This window comes from Mesocricetus auratus, unplaced genomic scaffold (genome assembly GCF_017639785.1).
Source record: "Mesocricetus auratus isolate SY011 unplaced genomic scaffold, BCM_Maur_2.0 Super-Scaffold_100021, whole genome shotgun sequence".
NCBI lineage: Eukaryota > Metazoa > Chordata > Mammalia > Rodentia > Cricetidae > Mesocricetus > Mesocricetus auratus.
In genome coordinates, this window is record NW_024429202.1 from 3941270 (window position 1) to 3957220 (window position 15951).

Genomic DNA, 15951 nt, shown 5'->3' on the forward strand with positions numbered 1-15951 from the left:
CAAAACTACCTTCGTTTGCTTTGTCTCCCAGGTACAGGAGGCTGCCAGTCGGGGCTTGAAGTTCGTCGGTGTTGTTCCTCAGTACCAGTCCTCTGTGAACTCTGCGGGCAGCGGCCGTTCCGGGCCCATTGCCAACAGTGTTGCCGATGCCAGGGACGTGAAGCACGGCTTTGGGGACCATGCATCCTTGGAAAATGACATCCCAAAGGCTGGAGACATGCACCTAAGACCAGAGCCCAGCCCAGGCTCCACAGCAGACGCACAAAGTGCCCCGCAGCCTGGCATTCCCACTCCCTCAGAAGAGACAGAGGTTGGCGAGTTCCCGCTGCGGGTGTTGAACCCAACGCTGGATGGACCAGAGGGTGACCCCTCAAATGGACACGAAGAGATGCTCTCAAGGAGTAAGTGTTTTGACCTGCTTAAAGAGAGGCTAACAGCTCCTTAGGGCCTCTGAGGGAAAGAGAAATGGAACTAGCATGTAGGCACAACATCAAGCAAGAGGTTTATCAAGCAGCTAGCTCTCTGGGCTGCACAGCCGTTTACCTGCTGCAGCTGTGGATTGTGGGAGGAATGAAGCCGAGTGGGACAGACTTGCGGGGGCTCCTAAAGTGGTTCTAGATGAAATAGTCTCATGCCATGCTTTGGCGCCAGGCAGGCTTGCTTCTCCACCCTCTCAGAGTCAGTGTTTGTGAGTCACTCTTGGACAGTCCGCTTCTGATTATCCCCGAAACAAGGGTGTGAGAGCTGTGGAGGGCAGTGGTGTTCTGGGTGTTCTGCTTGCTAGAATGGATCCACCCTGGTTGCGGGGAGTGGGTACAGTTGTCGGTGGGCACCATGGAGATAATGCTCCAGCAGGCAGTGTGGGATTTCCTTATCTGTGCTAATGGCCATTGTATTGGTGATTTCCGTAGTAACGGCGTAGCTATAACAGCCAACATTTGTTAGGACTTCCTGTTTGCAGGCTCTGTGCCCGTCTTACGAGTCAGGTGAGCTCCTCCTACCACCTCTGGCTAGCAGCTGGCACACCTGGCATAGGACCACAGGTGGGGGTTGGCATCCATCTATGTCACCTGTCTATTTGGTCTTTCCTGCGTATTAGAATGATAAGATTTCCTGACGCCTTCTCTAGTTTTCATAGTTTCGTTTTCTTTTCTTTTGCCTGGAAGTCACATCCATCGAGTGAGGTCCCTATGTTAGCAATGGGGCCTCTTTGGCTTTTGGAAGGTGACCGTGAGTTGCCTGACAGCAGAATGCCCACAGAGCCTCGAGAGAGCATCTGTTGAGACCTTTCCGTAGCATGCCCCCAGTGACCGTTGCTGCCGTAATCACCAGTGCTTGGAATTGCCTTCTTGCAAGTGATTGGGTGCTCGGAGGTGGGAAACAGGTTTCTTTGGCTGCATCAGAACTTCGTGAGAAGAAAATTACTGGACACTCAGTTCTGAGATCTACTTTCAGGGTTGCTCTGAAGAAGAGGCTGGGGCTCGCTCAGTTCTCAGATGTAGTAGAGCTATCATTTCTTCAAGAGCTTGGTCCTTGGTTCACATGGGGTTTTGTTCCCCTGAGGTAGACTTCTGCCCCACCTGATGGATTTAGATCTGACGTGAGGCCCCTGAGAGGCTCCATCTTGGGGCTGGGGACTGTGCATGCTGAATTCTGAGGACCTTCTTCTGAGGTTGACCCTTGACCTGGCAGGCCTCTCCTAAGGCCCTTCTCAGATGTCCAACACCTGTTTCTGCCCTGTGGCTCCTTGCCTCCATCCGGGCCCAGGATCTCCTATGGCTGAATGTTGGGACCTCTCCCCTAACACCCAGAGCGCCTTGGCCTGCAGCCTCTGTTTCCTCAGGACTGTGCTTCTTCCGCAAACTCAAATCCTTCGAGAAATGGTGGATTAGTGTCATGGAGGACTCAGCCCAACTCTGAGTGGGAAGTGGGATTTCCTGCTAGTGAGAGGCAGGAGCTTCCCCAGGCACATGGAGCCCACAGCCACCTCCGCGTGCACATGGAGCCCACAGCCACCTCCGCGTGCACATGGAGCCCACAGCCACCTCCGCGTGCACATGGAGCCCACAGCCACCTCCGCGTGCACATGGAGCCCACAGCCACCTCCGCGTGCACATGGAGCCCACAGCCACGTCCGCGTGCACATGGAGCCCACAGCCACCTCCGCGTGCACATGGAGCCCACAGCCACCTCCGCGTGCACATGGAGCCCACAGCCACCTCCGCGTGCACATGGAGCCCACAGCCACGTCCGCGTGCACATGGAGCCCACAGCCACCTCCGCGTGCACATGGAGCCCACAGCCACCTCCGCGTGCACATGGAGCCCACAGCCACCTCCGCGTGCACATGGAGCCCACAGCCACCTCTGCGTGCACATGGAGCCCAGGCCCAGCCACGTCCGCGTGCACATGGAGCCCACAGCCACCTCCGCGTGCACATGGAGCCCAGGCCCAGCCACCTCCGCGTGCACATGGAGCCCAGGCCCAGCCACCTCCGCGTGCACATGGAGCCCACAGCCACCTCCGCGTGCACATGGAGCCCACAGCCACGTCCGCGTGCACATGGAGCCCACAGCCACGTCCGCGTGCACATGGAGCCCACAGCCACCTCCGCGTGCACATGGAGCCCAGGCCCAGCCACGTCCGCGTGCACATGGAGCCCACAGCCACGTCCGCGTGCACATGGAGCCCAGGCCCAGCCACCTCCGCGTGCACATGGAGCCCACAGCCACCTCCGCGTGCACATGGAGCCCACAGCCACCTCCGCGTGCACATGGAGCCCACAGCCACGTCCGCGTGCACATGGAGCCCACAGCCACGTCCGCGTGCACATGGAGCCCACAGCCACGTCCGCGTGCACATGGAGCCCAGGCCCAGCAACCTCTGCGTGCACATGGAGCCCAGGCCCAGCCACGTCCGCGTGCACATGGAGCCCACAGCCACGTCCGCGTGCACATGGAGCCCACAGCCACGTCCGCGTGCACATGGAGCCCACAGCCACGTCCGCGTGCACATGGAGCCAGGCCCTGCCTCCCAAGCAGCACGCAGACCTTGTCGTACCCTCGCTGTCTGGCCCACTCTATCAGCTGGCAAACACGAGTCACAGTGGAGGGCACTGGTCCAGTTTTCCCAGGTGTTATCTCAATTTCCCCTCACCACAAACTGTGACAGGAGATGCTGCTGTGACGCCCATGTCACAGATAAGGCAAGTTCCCTTCCTGAAGGCTGGATACCCAGGGGCCCTTTCTCCAGAGGTCATAGCCCTCATCTGACCCCAGCTTCTCTCCTGAGCATGTTCCCATGGAGTTTAACTGATCCCGCCCTGCCCGGGAAACGCCTAGGCAGCACCCAAAGGTCCCATACCCACCCCCTACACCTCTCCGCAGCTCTCCTCTTGCCTTTCTGCCAGCCCACCCCCAACCCCTATGGAGGTTGAAACATTTCTGCCAGGTGGGCAACCACAACAGACAACTAAAAAAGAGTTTAGAGGATGGATGCCCCCTCTCAGTCCCTCCCCTTCTTCTGTTAATTTGTTTCCTATGTAGGAGGCAGCTAGGAATGGATCCAGCCAGGGACAGTTCACAGTGGGCTTTGGGGGGCTTTAGGGAGAGCAGGTGAGCTGACCCCATCCCTGCACTGTGGTCCAGGAGTTATAGGGAGATCAGGTCGACTGATTCCGTCCCTGCATTGTGGTCCAGGAGTTATAGGGAGAGCAGGTGAGCTGACCCCATCCCTGAGTTGTGGTCCAGTTTTACCGTTTTGCTCAGGCCAGTCGCAGACATGTGAGCCACCTACCATGGGACCCTGGGGAGCGTAGGAATTCTAATGAAATGTGTCGAGGCCCTGTCACGGAGGGGGATGAAGACAGACAGGCCGGTGCACTTGGGGTTCTCTGCCAGCCTCGCCCTTCAGCCATCCTCAGCAGCGAGGCCTTCCTTGGGGCTCTCCCACATCTGGAACAGCCGCCAACTGGGGTCATGGCAGAGTTACAGGGCAGCTGAGAAAATTCAAACAAACTTGGGGCTCCTCTTCAGAACCCTTGGTCCCTGCTCTCAGAAGAAGTGGGCTGCAGTTTGGGGCCTCCAGAACATCAAAGCACACCATTCGTGGGCAGTTTCCCCCGGTTGTGAGTGGAAGAGCTGACTGAAGGACTGTGCGTCTGAGGTCGGGTCCCTCCCGGTATCTCGTCCCCGCAAGCCTTCTGTGGCTCCTCCTCCACGGCGTCTCCCTTTCCTTCCTGAAAAGTGTATTTCTGTCTCTAACTCCAGCCCTGCCTCCTGGGGAGGATGGAGTGTGGGGAGCCAATGATGCTGCCAGTCCTGCCCGCCCTGTCTGCAGTCCTCCCTCCTTCCCGCCCTGTCTGCAGTCCTCCCTCCTCCCTCTCCCCCTCCCCTAGCCTCCTCACTTCTCATTTCAGCCTTGCTCCTTCTCGGTTTCGTTACGCATTGGGGACATGGTATTTTTACCGCACCCTGTGAGTGGGCGCGGAAGGTCCTTCTGTGTGTTCAAGCACTGCCAGGTGTGGCCACAAACACATTCCCTCTGAGTTCTTGCTCATATTGCAGTTGGGCTTAACTGTAACGGCCTGCGGGGCTGTACTCTGGACCACACCCGTGGACGGTTCCGGCCAGCAGTGTCTCAGGAGTGACTTTTAACCCGGACGATGGGAGCCTTGGTTTCCTTGTCCCTAATGGATGTGTCTGAGGTGGGGTCTGCCAGTGGCCCTGCGTCCCTGAGGCGGCCCCAGCTGCCCTGTGCTAACCCGCTCTTTAATATGGCCTTCGTTTGTTCATCGCATTTCCACCCCCCCCCCTGCACTCCTTGTTCTGTAGGGCGTGTAGAATGTTCTGTGATAGCCATTCTTTTGATTATGTATGTAGCAAGCCAAAGTAAAATAGTAAACAGCACATAGATGCTAGGTAAGTAGGTAAACAGGCAGGCAGACGCAAAACACCTTTAAGCCAGGTGCTTACCACATCGGAAATCGGCAGAGGAAGATGAGGTAGGCAGCCGGGTTCCACCCTAGCTTCCTCCCCAGGACAGGGCTTCTCATGGCTGAACTGGCCCTCATTCTGCTGTGGGCATTTTCCCCTCATGGAATTAAACAGTAGTAACATCTGCTGGTAAGTTTGCATTCTGCTGTCCTCAAGCATAGTGTTTTTACTCTTGGGCTGTGCTGTTGTTCTTCCTTCCTTGTCACTAAGATGGGAGGAGACCCCATTCCCAGACAAATGCTCTGGAGGACACTTGACACAAGCATGCTTCCGTTTGACATAGGGGCAGGCAGACCCACCTCATGAGCTACTTTCTCGGTGAGCTCAAACAACCCGTGGTGATATGATATAAGTGACATTTGAGATAGGTTACGGCAGTATCAACGGCTCGTATGGGGCAATCTCGGCCCGCCAGATCAGGCTCTCCTCCTTAGCAGCTGCGTGTTTGTCAGTCTTCAGGTGCGTAGGACCAGAAGGCACCTGGTCACCCGCTCACTACTGCCCTAGCCTCAATCCCTGGCTTGTTCTGTCACAGCTTTCTGTCATGTCACCCATTCCTTCATCGTCACGGCATAGTCTAGTGATTGGATCTGCATGCACCAGGACCTTGCTTCTTGTTTGAAATCATTTCTGGGGTAGAAATGGCATCTTGGGTCAGGCAGGTGGACTGCAAAGCTGCTTGGGTTGGGGTTGGTGGCTGGACTTGCATTTGCTGCACGCAATGCAGGCGGCAGTTTCCAAAGGCAGCACTGGTTCTGTTGGGTAGGCTAACTTGATTAAACTCCTGGCCGGTTTAGCTGTTGATGGCAACAGGTCTCATGGCTCAGGACCTTACAAGTGCTTGATCAGATGGGGCCGGAGGATTTCCTCTGTTCTAGAATGCATCTCTTACAAGAGAAACTTTTCACGTGTTATGAGGATGAATATGTTTGCTTCTGTTACTTCCTGGCCCTGCCTGGCAGTATAGCAAGCTGGAGTGGTTTTGCTTTCATGGTCAAGAAGCAAACACTCTTTTTAAATCCTCTTATTTAATAAAGGCAAGTGAGCCAGTTCAAAAAAGAAACCAATCAATGTATGTGGGGTTGGATCCCTGGATATGAGCGCTTGCTGTACAAGCATGACAACTTGGGTTTGGGTTCCCAGAAGCCAAGTAAAGAGCCAGGTATGGCTACACATACCTGTGACGCCAGCATTGCAGGGTAGAGTCGGCAGAGCCTGAATGGCAAGCTTAGTGAGTGACGGCATCTCAAGGCAGTTGGCAAAAAGCCACAAAGCAGACACCCAATGCTGTGCTTGCACGTGTATGTGCATTCGAGTGTGCATATGTGTGCTCACATGCACACACACACACACACACACACACACACACACACCAGGTAGACCTTAGATACCACCCAAGAGTCGAAATCCTGAACTTTGAGAGCCTCCATCCCAGAGTGTCCCATGTCCAGAGCACACGTATGATTTGTCCTTCTCCCTAATGCCAACCACTCCTTATGACCTTTGTATTTGCTGTTTGAAAGATGGCGAGGTTTTCATATGACCTCAAACAACGTCTTTGGCAGCCAGTGTGTATTCCTAGCCAGCCTGTGGAAGGAAGCAAAGCTTTCTAAGCTGGGCCAGCTCTGATAGCCCAGCTAAATGAATGGTGCAAAAATAGACTCTCCAGTGTAGATCGAAATTCCAGGTATCTGCTCCTGGCAGCGGTTCCCGCTAACCGCAGCTGGCAGCAGGAACAGCGGTGCAGATCAGTGGCGGGGGGAGGGGATGCGATTATTGATTTCTGGGCTATAAATGAAAGAACCAGAGCTCCTAGCTTCACGCCCAGGGCCTGCCTGGCTGATTGAGCTGACCTGCTACTCCAGGCAGGAACCCCCATTTACAGGAACGTATTTATTTTTACATATCAATGTACTTGATTGAGTATTATGGGTTTGGCCCCAGGAAACTCTCCTGCCATTTATAAATAGCAAGTTCAGGGATGTAAAAAGGTTCCTGGAATTAGGGAAGTGTTTTTCTTTTTATGTGTCTCCTTTTTTGTTTGTTAGTTGTTTTTAAGGCTATTACATTCACTTTGCAAATACTTATGTGCGCATTTCTAGAAATATACTTCTTCCAGCTGCTTAGCAAGGCAAATTAGTTCCAAGTAGCAGGCATCCTTTATGTTTCACATTGGAGATGGAGTTCCAGCTTGGGATGTAGAGTGTTTGCCTAACAGGCATGAGGTGGGCTCTATCTCCAGAACCCCCTAAACTGAGTGTGACATTCTCCTGTGATGGAAGCACCCAGCCAGCAGAGGCAGGAGGATCCTAAATTCCCTTTGAGTCCAGCCTGAGGTGCATGAAACAAAAGTCATGGCAGCCTCCATCCAAAGTGCAAAGTTTGGGGTCCTTGTCCCTTTGAAGCAACTTTGAAGCTGCTGGACATGGAGTTTCATTGTCTGGCAAGCGTGGGCCTCAGGGATTCACAGCTGATACCGTTTCTCAGGCTCCAGGGAGATCCCACCGAACCCAGCGTGGCAGATTTGTTCTGTGGGCTAACCTGTTCTCTCTCCATCCTTCTCCCAAATCCCAACAGAAATGGAGATCTTCGCCTTTTTCAACAGACCGAAGAGCCAGCAGAAGTGTGGACAGTACTATCCCGTCACCATCCCCCTCCAGGTCTCCAGGAACGGCCAGACAGTGAGCAGTTTGGACGCCAGCTGGCTGGAGCACATGAGTGACCATTTCCGGAAGGGCGGGGTGCTGGTGAATGCCGTCTTCCACCTTGGCATGGCCAACGGTAGGGAATGCCTTACGGCCCCTTTTGTTCCCGTGGTCTCTTCTTTCCATCTTCTTCCGCCCAGAAAGCCGCATGGTCAATAAACACCAGCATTTGATTCCTAATTAGCCCATCTCAAGCAGATCTCCTAAAGGCTAGACCCTCCGGGAAGTTGGTGTCCTCTCAGATGAACCTGGTGGCTTTGCCTCACTGGTGGTAGCTTCCATCTTCGTTGCTTTTGAGATGACTACCTGGGACTGCTGATTACCCCCGGGACCATGCCAGTGCACATGGCTTGTGGACGCTGTTGCAGTCTGAAGGAGCAGGAGCAGCGCCCGGGAGCTGACAGCAGGGACAGAGGCAGCACCTAGCTCAGGGAGCTGTTGCTGGGACACAGGCCTCCTGGTCGCAAGCGCCCAGCACTCTGCCCCAGATGTGGGCTCGTCCCTGGGGCTTTGCTGTGTGAAATAGCGCTAGTGATGCCAGCTTTTGAGGCGGGGGAAAGTCTGTCCCAGTGGGCAAAGATTTTGAGCCGAGGAAGGGTTGGGGGAAACATGGTGGTGGATTGAGTTTGGGGTGGGGCTGGTGGCATGGACAGGTTCCCGGGTTGTGAGTCAGCAGAACTCCCAGGGAGGTGAGATGGAACGGGAAACTTGTGGATCCAGTAGAGCCCCTCAGGGCCACTGACAGCAGCTTTGATGCTGTGTAGCTTCTCAGGTAGCAGCAGGGCCGGGAATGGAGTTTGGATTCTGCATTATGTGTGCAGTGCCAAGCAAGCATCCTTAGAATAGAGAACGCACTGTTGCGAGTGTGAAGGCTCTGGCGACTCGAAGCCTGGGCGATGATGAAGCAGAGACAGGTCTAAATTTCGGACGCAGCGCCCTTGCTTATTTCTGTTTGACTACCGTCAACAGGTCATTATAGCAGCAGCAGGCATGGTGAGTGGGTGGATGACATTAAATGACCGAGTGACCTAGAAAAGCATCTAGAACAATGCAGTCCAGTAGAACTTTCTATGATGGTGGAATGTTCTGGATTGTTCTACCGCCTGTGGTAGCCACCAGCCATCTTGGGCACCTATGACCTAGAAACTGGATTTTACAGTTTATTTTGCTTTCATTCACTTAAATTTGAGTAGCTGTGTGTCTCTAGTGGATTTGGGAGTGCAGTTCTGAGGACACATTTTGCTAGCTTCCATTCCCCAGCAGCGGCAGATCTAGTAGCTCCTTGATATGCACCTCTTTGGGTGGCTCTGTGTCCTCTGGAGCCGGGGTTGTCACACAGCAGGGGCAGTCGGTACCTGAAGCAGGTGTTCCTCTCCAGTTCATCAGTCCTGGGGATGCCAGAGAGGACGTCTCAACTCCAGCCTTTTTAGGGACACTGGCGCTTAGGTTGGAGCAATAGCTGCTCTTCTCTATTGTCTGGGTGGCCAGGCAAAGTTTTACATTTCTCTTCAGAAAACCTATGGCTACTTGTACTAACACCTGAAAAGACGCATGGCTGATAGAAGCTACTCAGAAGGCTACTGGCTAATTGTTTTTCTCTTCATAGCAAAATTGGGGTATCAAAAGAGATGTCTTTGAGCCCAAGAGAAGAATACCATGCAGGCTCCCAAAGCAGCTGATTGTGTCATGATAAAAGCTCAGTGGACTTCTAAGTTCTCCCCTCACCTCTCACCTCTGCCCTTCCCTCATCTTAACTCTCCCCTCCCCTCAGCTCTCCCCTCCCCTCAGCTCTCCCCTCCCCTCAGCTCTCCCCTCACCTCTCACCTCTGCCCTTCCCTCACCTCAGCTCTCCCCTCACCTCCCCCCACCTCAGCTCTCCTCACCTCAGCTCTCCCTTTATCTCAGCTCCCCTCACCTCAGCTCTCCCTTTATCTCAGCTCCCCTCACCTCAGCTCTCCCCTCCCCTCAGCTCTCCCCTCCCCTCAGCTCTCCCTTTACCTCACCTCAGCTCTCCCTTTACCTCATCTCAGCTCTCCCTTTACCTCACCTCAGCTCTCCCTTTATCTCAGCTCTCCCCTCCCCTCAGCTCTCCCTCCCTCAGCTCTCCCTCACCTCCCACCTCTGCCCTTCCCTCACCTCAGCTCTCCCCTCACCTCCCCCCACCTCAGCTCTCCTCACCTCAGCTCTCCCTTTATCTCAGCTCCCCTCACCTCAGCTCTCCCCTCCCCTCAGCTCTCCCCTCCCCTCAGCTCTCCCTTTACCTCACCTCAGCTCTCCCTTTACCTCATCTCAGCTCTCCCTTTACCTCACCTCAGCTCTCCCTTTATCTCAGCTCTCCCCTCACCTCAGCTCTCCCCCCCACCTCAGCTCTCCCCTCACCTCACTTCCCAGGCCTGTACCACAAAGCACAGGGATTTGCAGGGGCTTTAGTTTGGCCTCACACAAGCAAAAGGCTCTCACAGCCTCTCCTGGCTTTAGCGGCATCAAACCAGCTTTCCTTCTTTGAAGACAAATTGTGCAGTGTCCGCTGTCATGACAGTCCCTGCAACCCAAACCACTGCAGTGGAGGCTGCCAGGCAGTGAGCGCCCTGAGAGCCTGGGGTGGGACTCAGGCTTGAGAGCACAGAGCGAGGCGGGCGCAGCCTTGGTGGCTTAGTGGAGAGGGTGGCTCTGCTCTAAGAAGGCTGAAGGTCTCCACTGGCCAGGGAAGAATGGGCACCTGACCTTTCCCCAGAATTAAAAAGAAAAGTCACGCTGAGCATCATTGCCAGTAACCTGGCAGGGGAGCACCAATCTATCTGTCCTGACTTCTAAATGGCGATTTCATTTCCTTCAAAAAATGTTTTCCACAGAGCTATAAAATTAGCAGAAACTGTGTCCTGCAAATAAGGTTAAGCCTCAGTCTGAGACACTTGGTGGCTCCAGCGTGTATTCCTGCCTCCCAGGGTCTAGAAGGCTTCGTTCAGTGACAAAAGTTGGGTCTCTGCTCTGGGTTAGTTTCTGTGTGTGTTTTTAAATACCCGGATGGGCGTGATGCCACCTAGGAGTCGTGATTGGGTTCATATTCTGGGCCACTCAAAGAATTAAAAGGCAGGAATTCAAAGGCATCACAGGTAGCGGCAGGGAAAGCCAGAAATCAACTGTTTGAAAGGAGCGGGGAAGGGGATTTTTATTAGGGAAACACACAGAGCTGAGCACGCAGGGCGGGCGAGCTTCCTGTAGAGCAGGGACCCAGACTCTCGTCTTTCCTCGCGGGCTGGTTTCCTCGATGTTTGACATGTCCTCGTCCCCTAATTTAAGGCTGGTCAGCTTGAACACGGATAGGGAAGCCGGTGGGCCCACAAGGTTGAGGTAGGCGTGGCCTTGTGGGTTGAGCTTGTCAGGCTGGTCTGGGGGCAGGGCAGGCCGCCGGGCCTTTGTCTCAGCGTGAAGAAGAGGAGGAAAGTTTGCTGTATTTGTTATCTGCTTGTGGACCCATCCCTGTCTGCCTGCTAGGGACCCACTAACTCCAAGTCCCTTGGGCGGGAAGCACGAGGGCGATGGCCCTTTCCACGGCCTGCTATTCCCTCCCCTGTGGCTGCTTCTTGATCTGGAGGCAGCCCCATGAGCCTGAGAGCCTGTATTTGTGGGAGAGCGGAGGAAACGAGGAAACGGAAGTTCTCCCAGCTACACGGTGTGAAGGAAGTGGGCAGAAGCAGGGAAAGAGCACGGGGCGGGTGGGGGGGGGGGGGTAGGGGGAGTGGGGGGGTGGCAGGTGTCCTGGCGGGAAGTGCACTTTGGGCGGCCCTTGGGGTGGCAGAGGAGGGCCCCAAAGCCTCCCAAGAGAGCAGCAGGGATGAGCTCCGGGACTGTCGGGTGGGCCCCAGGGTCTCTCCAGTCGCGAGTGTGCTTCTGGAAGGGAGAGAAGGGAAGGCCTTGTGCTCATCTGGTGGAGTGGGGAGTTGAGTAGGTTCCAGAGCTGGGGGCAAGGTCAGGGGGTGGCTGGGCATTTACACCTGCAGGCACTCTGGGTAGGGACATCTTCCTGTGGCTCTGGGCCTGCCCTCAGTAGGCAGCACACCCCACCTACCCCCACCCCCCCACCCCCATTCCACCCCATGGCGTGCTGCATAGTCAGTCATTACGCCCTGTGTCTGAAAACTGTCCCTCCTGCTGACTGTTGCAACAGGACCCCAGTCCAGCAGTGCTCTGACCAGGACAACTGCCTGGGTGCTTTCGTTCCTGCCTGCTGCTGGACGTGACACAGCTTCATGTCCACGGAAAGGCCTGCATCGCGATGCACGCATCAGTGCCTCTTGGTGCCCTTTCTGCCTGTTTTTCTAGCCACTGTTTCCCGTAGAAGGTAGTTCTAGAGTCTGGCTAAAGGAAGACTTGACTAGAATATATTCTGGGTGATGTGTTCTGTCCATTGCATCACACAGGGGTCACCTTTTTGTTGTTTTGTTTTTTATTCTTTCTTTTTTTAAAACTTTTCTGAGACAGTGTTTCTCTGTGTTTTTGTTGATGGAGGTCTCTTGTCCCACCCGGTCCCGCCTATCCTCAGCCCCAACTAAGCACACAGAGACATACATACATTGTTAAAGTGTTGGCCAGTGACTAGGGCTTCTGTGTTTATGGGCATGCCCCCAGTGACCTCCAGCTAGGCTCTATCTCTTCAGTCCCCCACCGCCTCCCAGAGATGCTGTCACATTGTGACTTCATTGGTAAACCTATCTGTAGACGAAGCCTCAGCCTCTGAGACACAGTTGCTCTCCAAAGTCCCACCAGATGTCAGTCAGACTGTCGCCACGAGCCTTCAGGGAACATTGCACATCACACTTGGTACATGTGTTCCATGTAAAATGTCTATGTGTCATACAAACTTCATACAAATACCTTACAAGACCTTACCCAGGGCCTACCCCCTTTGTGTTTAGGATGGGAGAGCCTGAACCCCGAAACTTCAAAGCAGAGCGAGTGACGTACAGTGCGTGTGATAACGAAAGGGTCTTGTGAGCCTCATCCATGGCACGATCATGTGCCCTCAGACACCACTTGGTTTATTGTAGTGGCTCAATAAATATTTCCTTATGTTGGAGCTGAACCACATTTCAGTGTGGTCAGGTTTTCTTTGGGCCACCAGCGCACAAAAATAGCTTGGAGACTTTGTATTAATGATGAAAACTCAGCCTTATCGTAGGCGTGTTTCTAACTAGCTCTCTTAACTCAAATTAACCCATTTCTATGAATTTACTTTATTACTGCATCTCTGTACCGCCCATCCTGCTTGCCGTATCTCCTGGCATCTCCACCTTCTTCTCCCCAGCAGCCTCCCTGCCTGGAAATCCTGCCTCGCTATTGGCTGATCAGCTTCTTATTAAACCAATCAGAGTGACTCATCTTCACAGTGCACAAAAAGATTGTTCCACAGCATTTCAGATGTAGTTTGTCTTGCCAGTACATGTAAACATGGACAGATCATTTAAAAAACAAGTTAGACTTGGCTGAGGATATTCCCAGAATCAAGATAAAGCCTCCAGTGGAGAACAGGGACCCTCTGAAAATCGACAGAACTACTTAACTGTCTACTTTAGCATAGACAGTCGAGTCCTACATTAGTTTTTTCAAAGAACAATCAAATAATACTGGTTTATAAAATGCAAAACTTAGACAAGCTGATTGAGCACGTGGCCTGGTGTGCACATTCCAGACACTTGGCTGGCCAGGACCACAGGCTGAGCTTGGAAGTGAACTTGACACTTAATGTCTACGGAAGAGAACAGAGCATAGGATTTACCACTTGAAATGGTTCAGCAGATTTTTTTCCCACGTCCTTCTTGTAAATCACAAGCTTGGAATGTGGGTGGCCTTTTGCCAAGAGACCAACATCAAATATTTATGTAGTACTTTGGCACATAGATTTTATGCATCTTTAATAAAAAATGCAAAGATGAGAGAATGTCTTCCATGGGTGGAGGAATGTTTAACCTCTGTACATCAGCAGTCTTCGCTCTGAAATGGACCCATTTGCACCCAGCTTGGCACACATGCATACACTTCAGGGGGGCCGAGCAGTGACGGTAATGAGAAGGGGGAGTGGACACGTCCATTAAGGCAACGGCTCCTTAAAAAGTCCAGCTGTGTGTCCTTTGACATCTGTCGTTACAGATGACCGAGTTCTGACAGCCTTTCTTGTAAAGAGAAGCCTTTTCCTTGAGAAAAGCCTTCCCGCCAGCCTGGTTCTAGAGCCACATGAGTCCCAAATAAACACACAGGAAGCTATATTCATTATGAAGCTGTTGGCCTTGCTTGTTTCTTACTGGCTAGCTCTGACTTAAGTAATTATCCCATAATTGTTCATCTAAGTATGTCTCTTACCGGAGAATAGTTCTGGGCTTCCTACCCCATGGCGTTACATCTTGACTCTTGTGTTTCTCCTTCCCAGAGTCCTCCTGGACTCCTAGTCCCACCTATCTAGATTCCTATTGGCCCTACACTTTCTGAAACTGCTTTGTTGTAGGCAAGTAGATGATTCAGCCTTCTGTCCTCAGGAGAGCCGAGCGGCAGGCATGGGATGGGGAGACCGGCAGTAGCTGAGGAGCAAGGACTGAGAGCCAGACGTGGGTGGGAAGGACGTCTGGAGGGGCCGTATTCACCCTCAGCCTGGGCGTCTCAACGGCCTCCATCGCTGTTGACAGAGTAAAGACCGTCATGTGGTTTATGTTGAAGTAGGCTTCGTAGTGCTTACAGCTCAGCAGGCGCATTTTGAGGGCTGGGGGCTTTCCACTGAGAGGGTAGGTAGAGGCTTTGGAAGTTGGATGTCTGTCATCCCTCAGTATCCAAAAGCCTGGTTCAGGGAACGCCTCGGGTGCTCAGATGTGCAGACGCCCTTGTGTAAAGGGGCCTGCTGACTACAAATAGCCTCCTGTGCACTTTAAATCACCACAGCATGCATTAGAATATTTAATTCAGTGTAGATGCTGAATAAATGGTTTGCTATGCCATACTGCTTGGAGAATAATGGCAAAGCTCATGCATTCCTGTATGCTGTTGGTTGACTCCCTAGAAATGGACTCTGTAGAGGCAGAGGGCCACTTGTGACATTTTCTGGAGGACTAGAGGAGCTGTGTACTCTGTTGTAAGATCCTTGAGGAACTACTGTGTGTCTTCCAGTGTTGAACACCCAACGGTCAGGGCTGAGGAAGCCTTATCTTAAGTGCCATGGGTGGCTCTCCTCTGGCAAGGCTCTCCCCGCCAGTGTTACCAAGAACTGAAAGCTGAGCTGGACCTAGGAGCATGCTTGTCCCGGGCCCCAGGGTTCACACGAGGCTGCTCCTCTGAAGAGGACTTGTCCCTAGTCATCTGCGGCACATGCCCGCTGGAGGCCAGCAAGCTAACACACGGCAGCTCTCACAAAGCACTAGAGAGACTCGAGCTTGCCAAGGCTGTTGCATGGTTGACTCACTTGGGGAACTTAATGGAAAAGGAGTGTGGTCTAAGCTGCTGGTGCTCCAGGACTCATTCTTGTAATCATCATTTAATTGAGCTGTTCAAGCATCTTTATCATCCAAGATAAGGGCTTACCCCACCGGAGTAAAGTTCGCTGGTTTCCCGTTACTTCATCTAGGTTGAGCATTGTCGAGTAGTTAGTAATGCCTTGTAGCAAACCATTCCCGAACTCACTGGCTTAAGAGTAGCTATTTTTTCTGTAGGGTTTTCTGTTGTCTGGAGCTCTGTAGTGATCCCCACCAAACTCCCTCATAGTCTGTGGATCAGCTGGGCCCATCTGGCTCCCCTGGGACAGCTCTGTTCTGTGTTTTTTCATCATCCTGGATCCACTTGGCTCTATGGGGTATGTCCTTGGCTGGCTCCTCTGGGGCAGCTCTGTTCTATGTGTTACATCTTCCTGGATCCAGTTAGCTCTATGGTAACAGAGACATAGGAGGTCAAGTTCAACCACACACACAGTTTCAGGCTCTGCATCTTACCTGCTATTCTCTTGGAGAAGTCTTAATACTGTTCCTGTCCCTACCAGTCACCCTGAGCCCTGAGTCACTTCTTATTCTGCAGATCATCTGCCATTGGCTGCCCCAACCCGATGCATTTGCCTGCGGGCTGTCCCCTTTCTGCCAGGAACTCAAAGATCCTACAAGACCACATCACCTGCTTGCTTAGCGCACTCATGTCTGCCTTCCTGTCCTTTCCTGCTGAGGCAATAAAACACCCAACCAAGCATCCTAAGGTCTGTTTGGCTTCCCATCCCAGGATACAGT

The 15951-nt window shown here is 53.2% G+C and overlaps 1 protein-coding gene across 1 annotated transcript in view; it reads left to right on the forward strand.

Annotated features, from left to right (window-relative positions):
• The window catches only part of Rftn1 (raftlin, lipid raft linker 1), a 198542-nt gene that overhangs the window by 142061 nt on the left and 40530 nt on the right, over positions 1-15951 (forward strand). Inside the window, exons 5-6 of the mRNA XM_005072413.4 lie at positions 32-401; positions 7572-7775. Coding sequence (XP_005072470.1) covers positions 32-401; positions 7572-7775 — 574 coding nt within the window. The remainder of the gene's footprint in view (positions 1-31; positions 402-7571; positions 7776-15951) is intronic.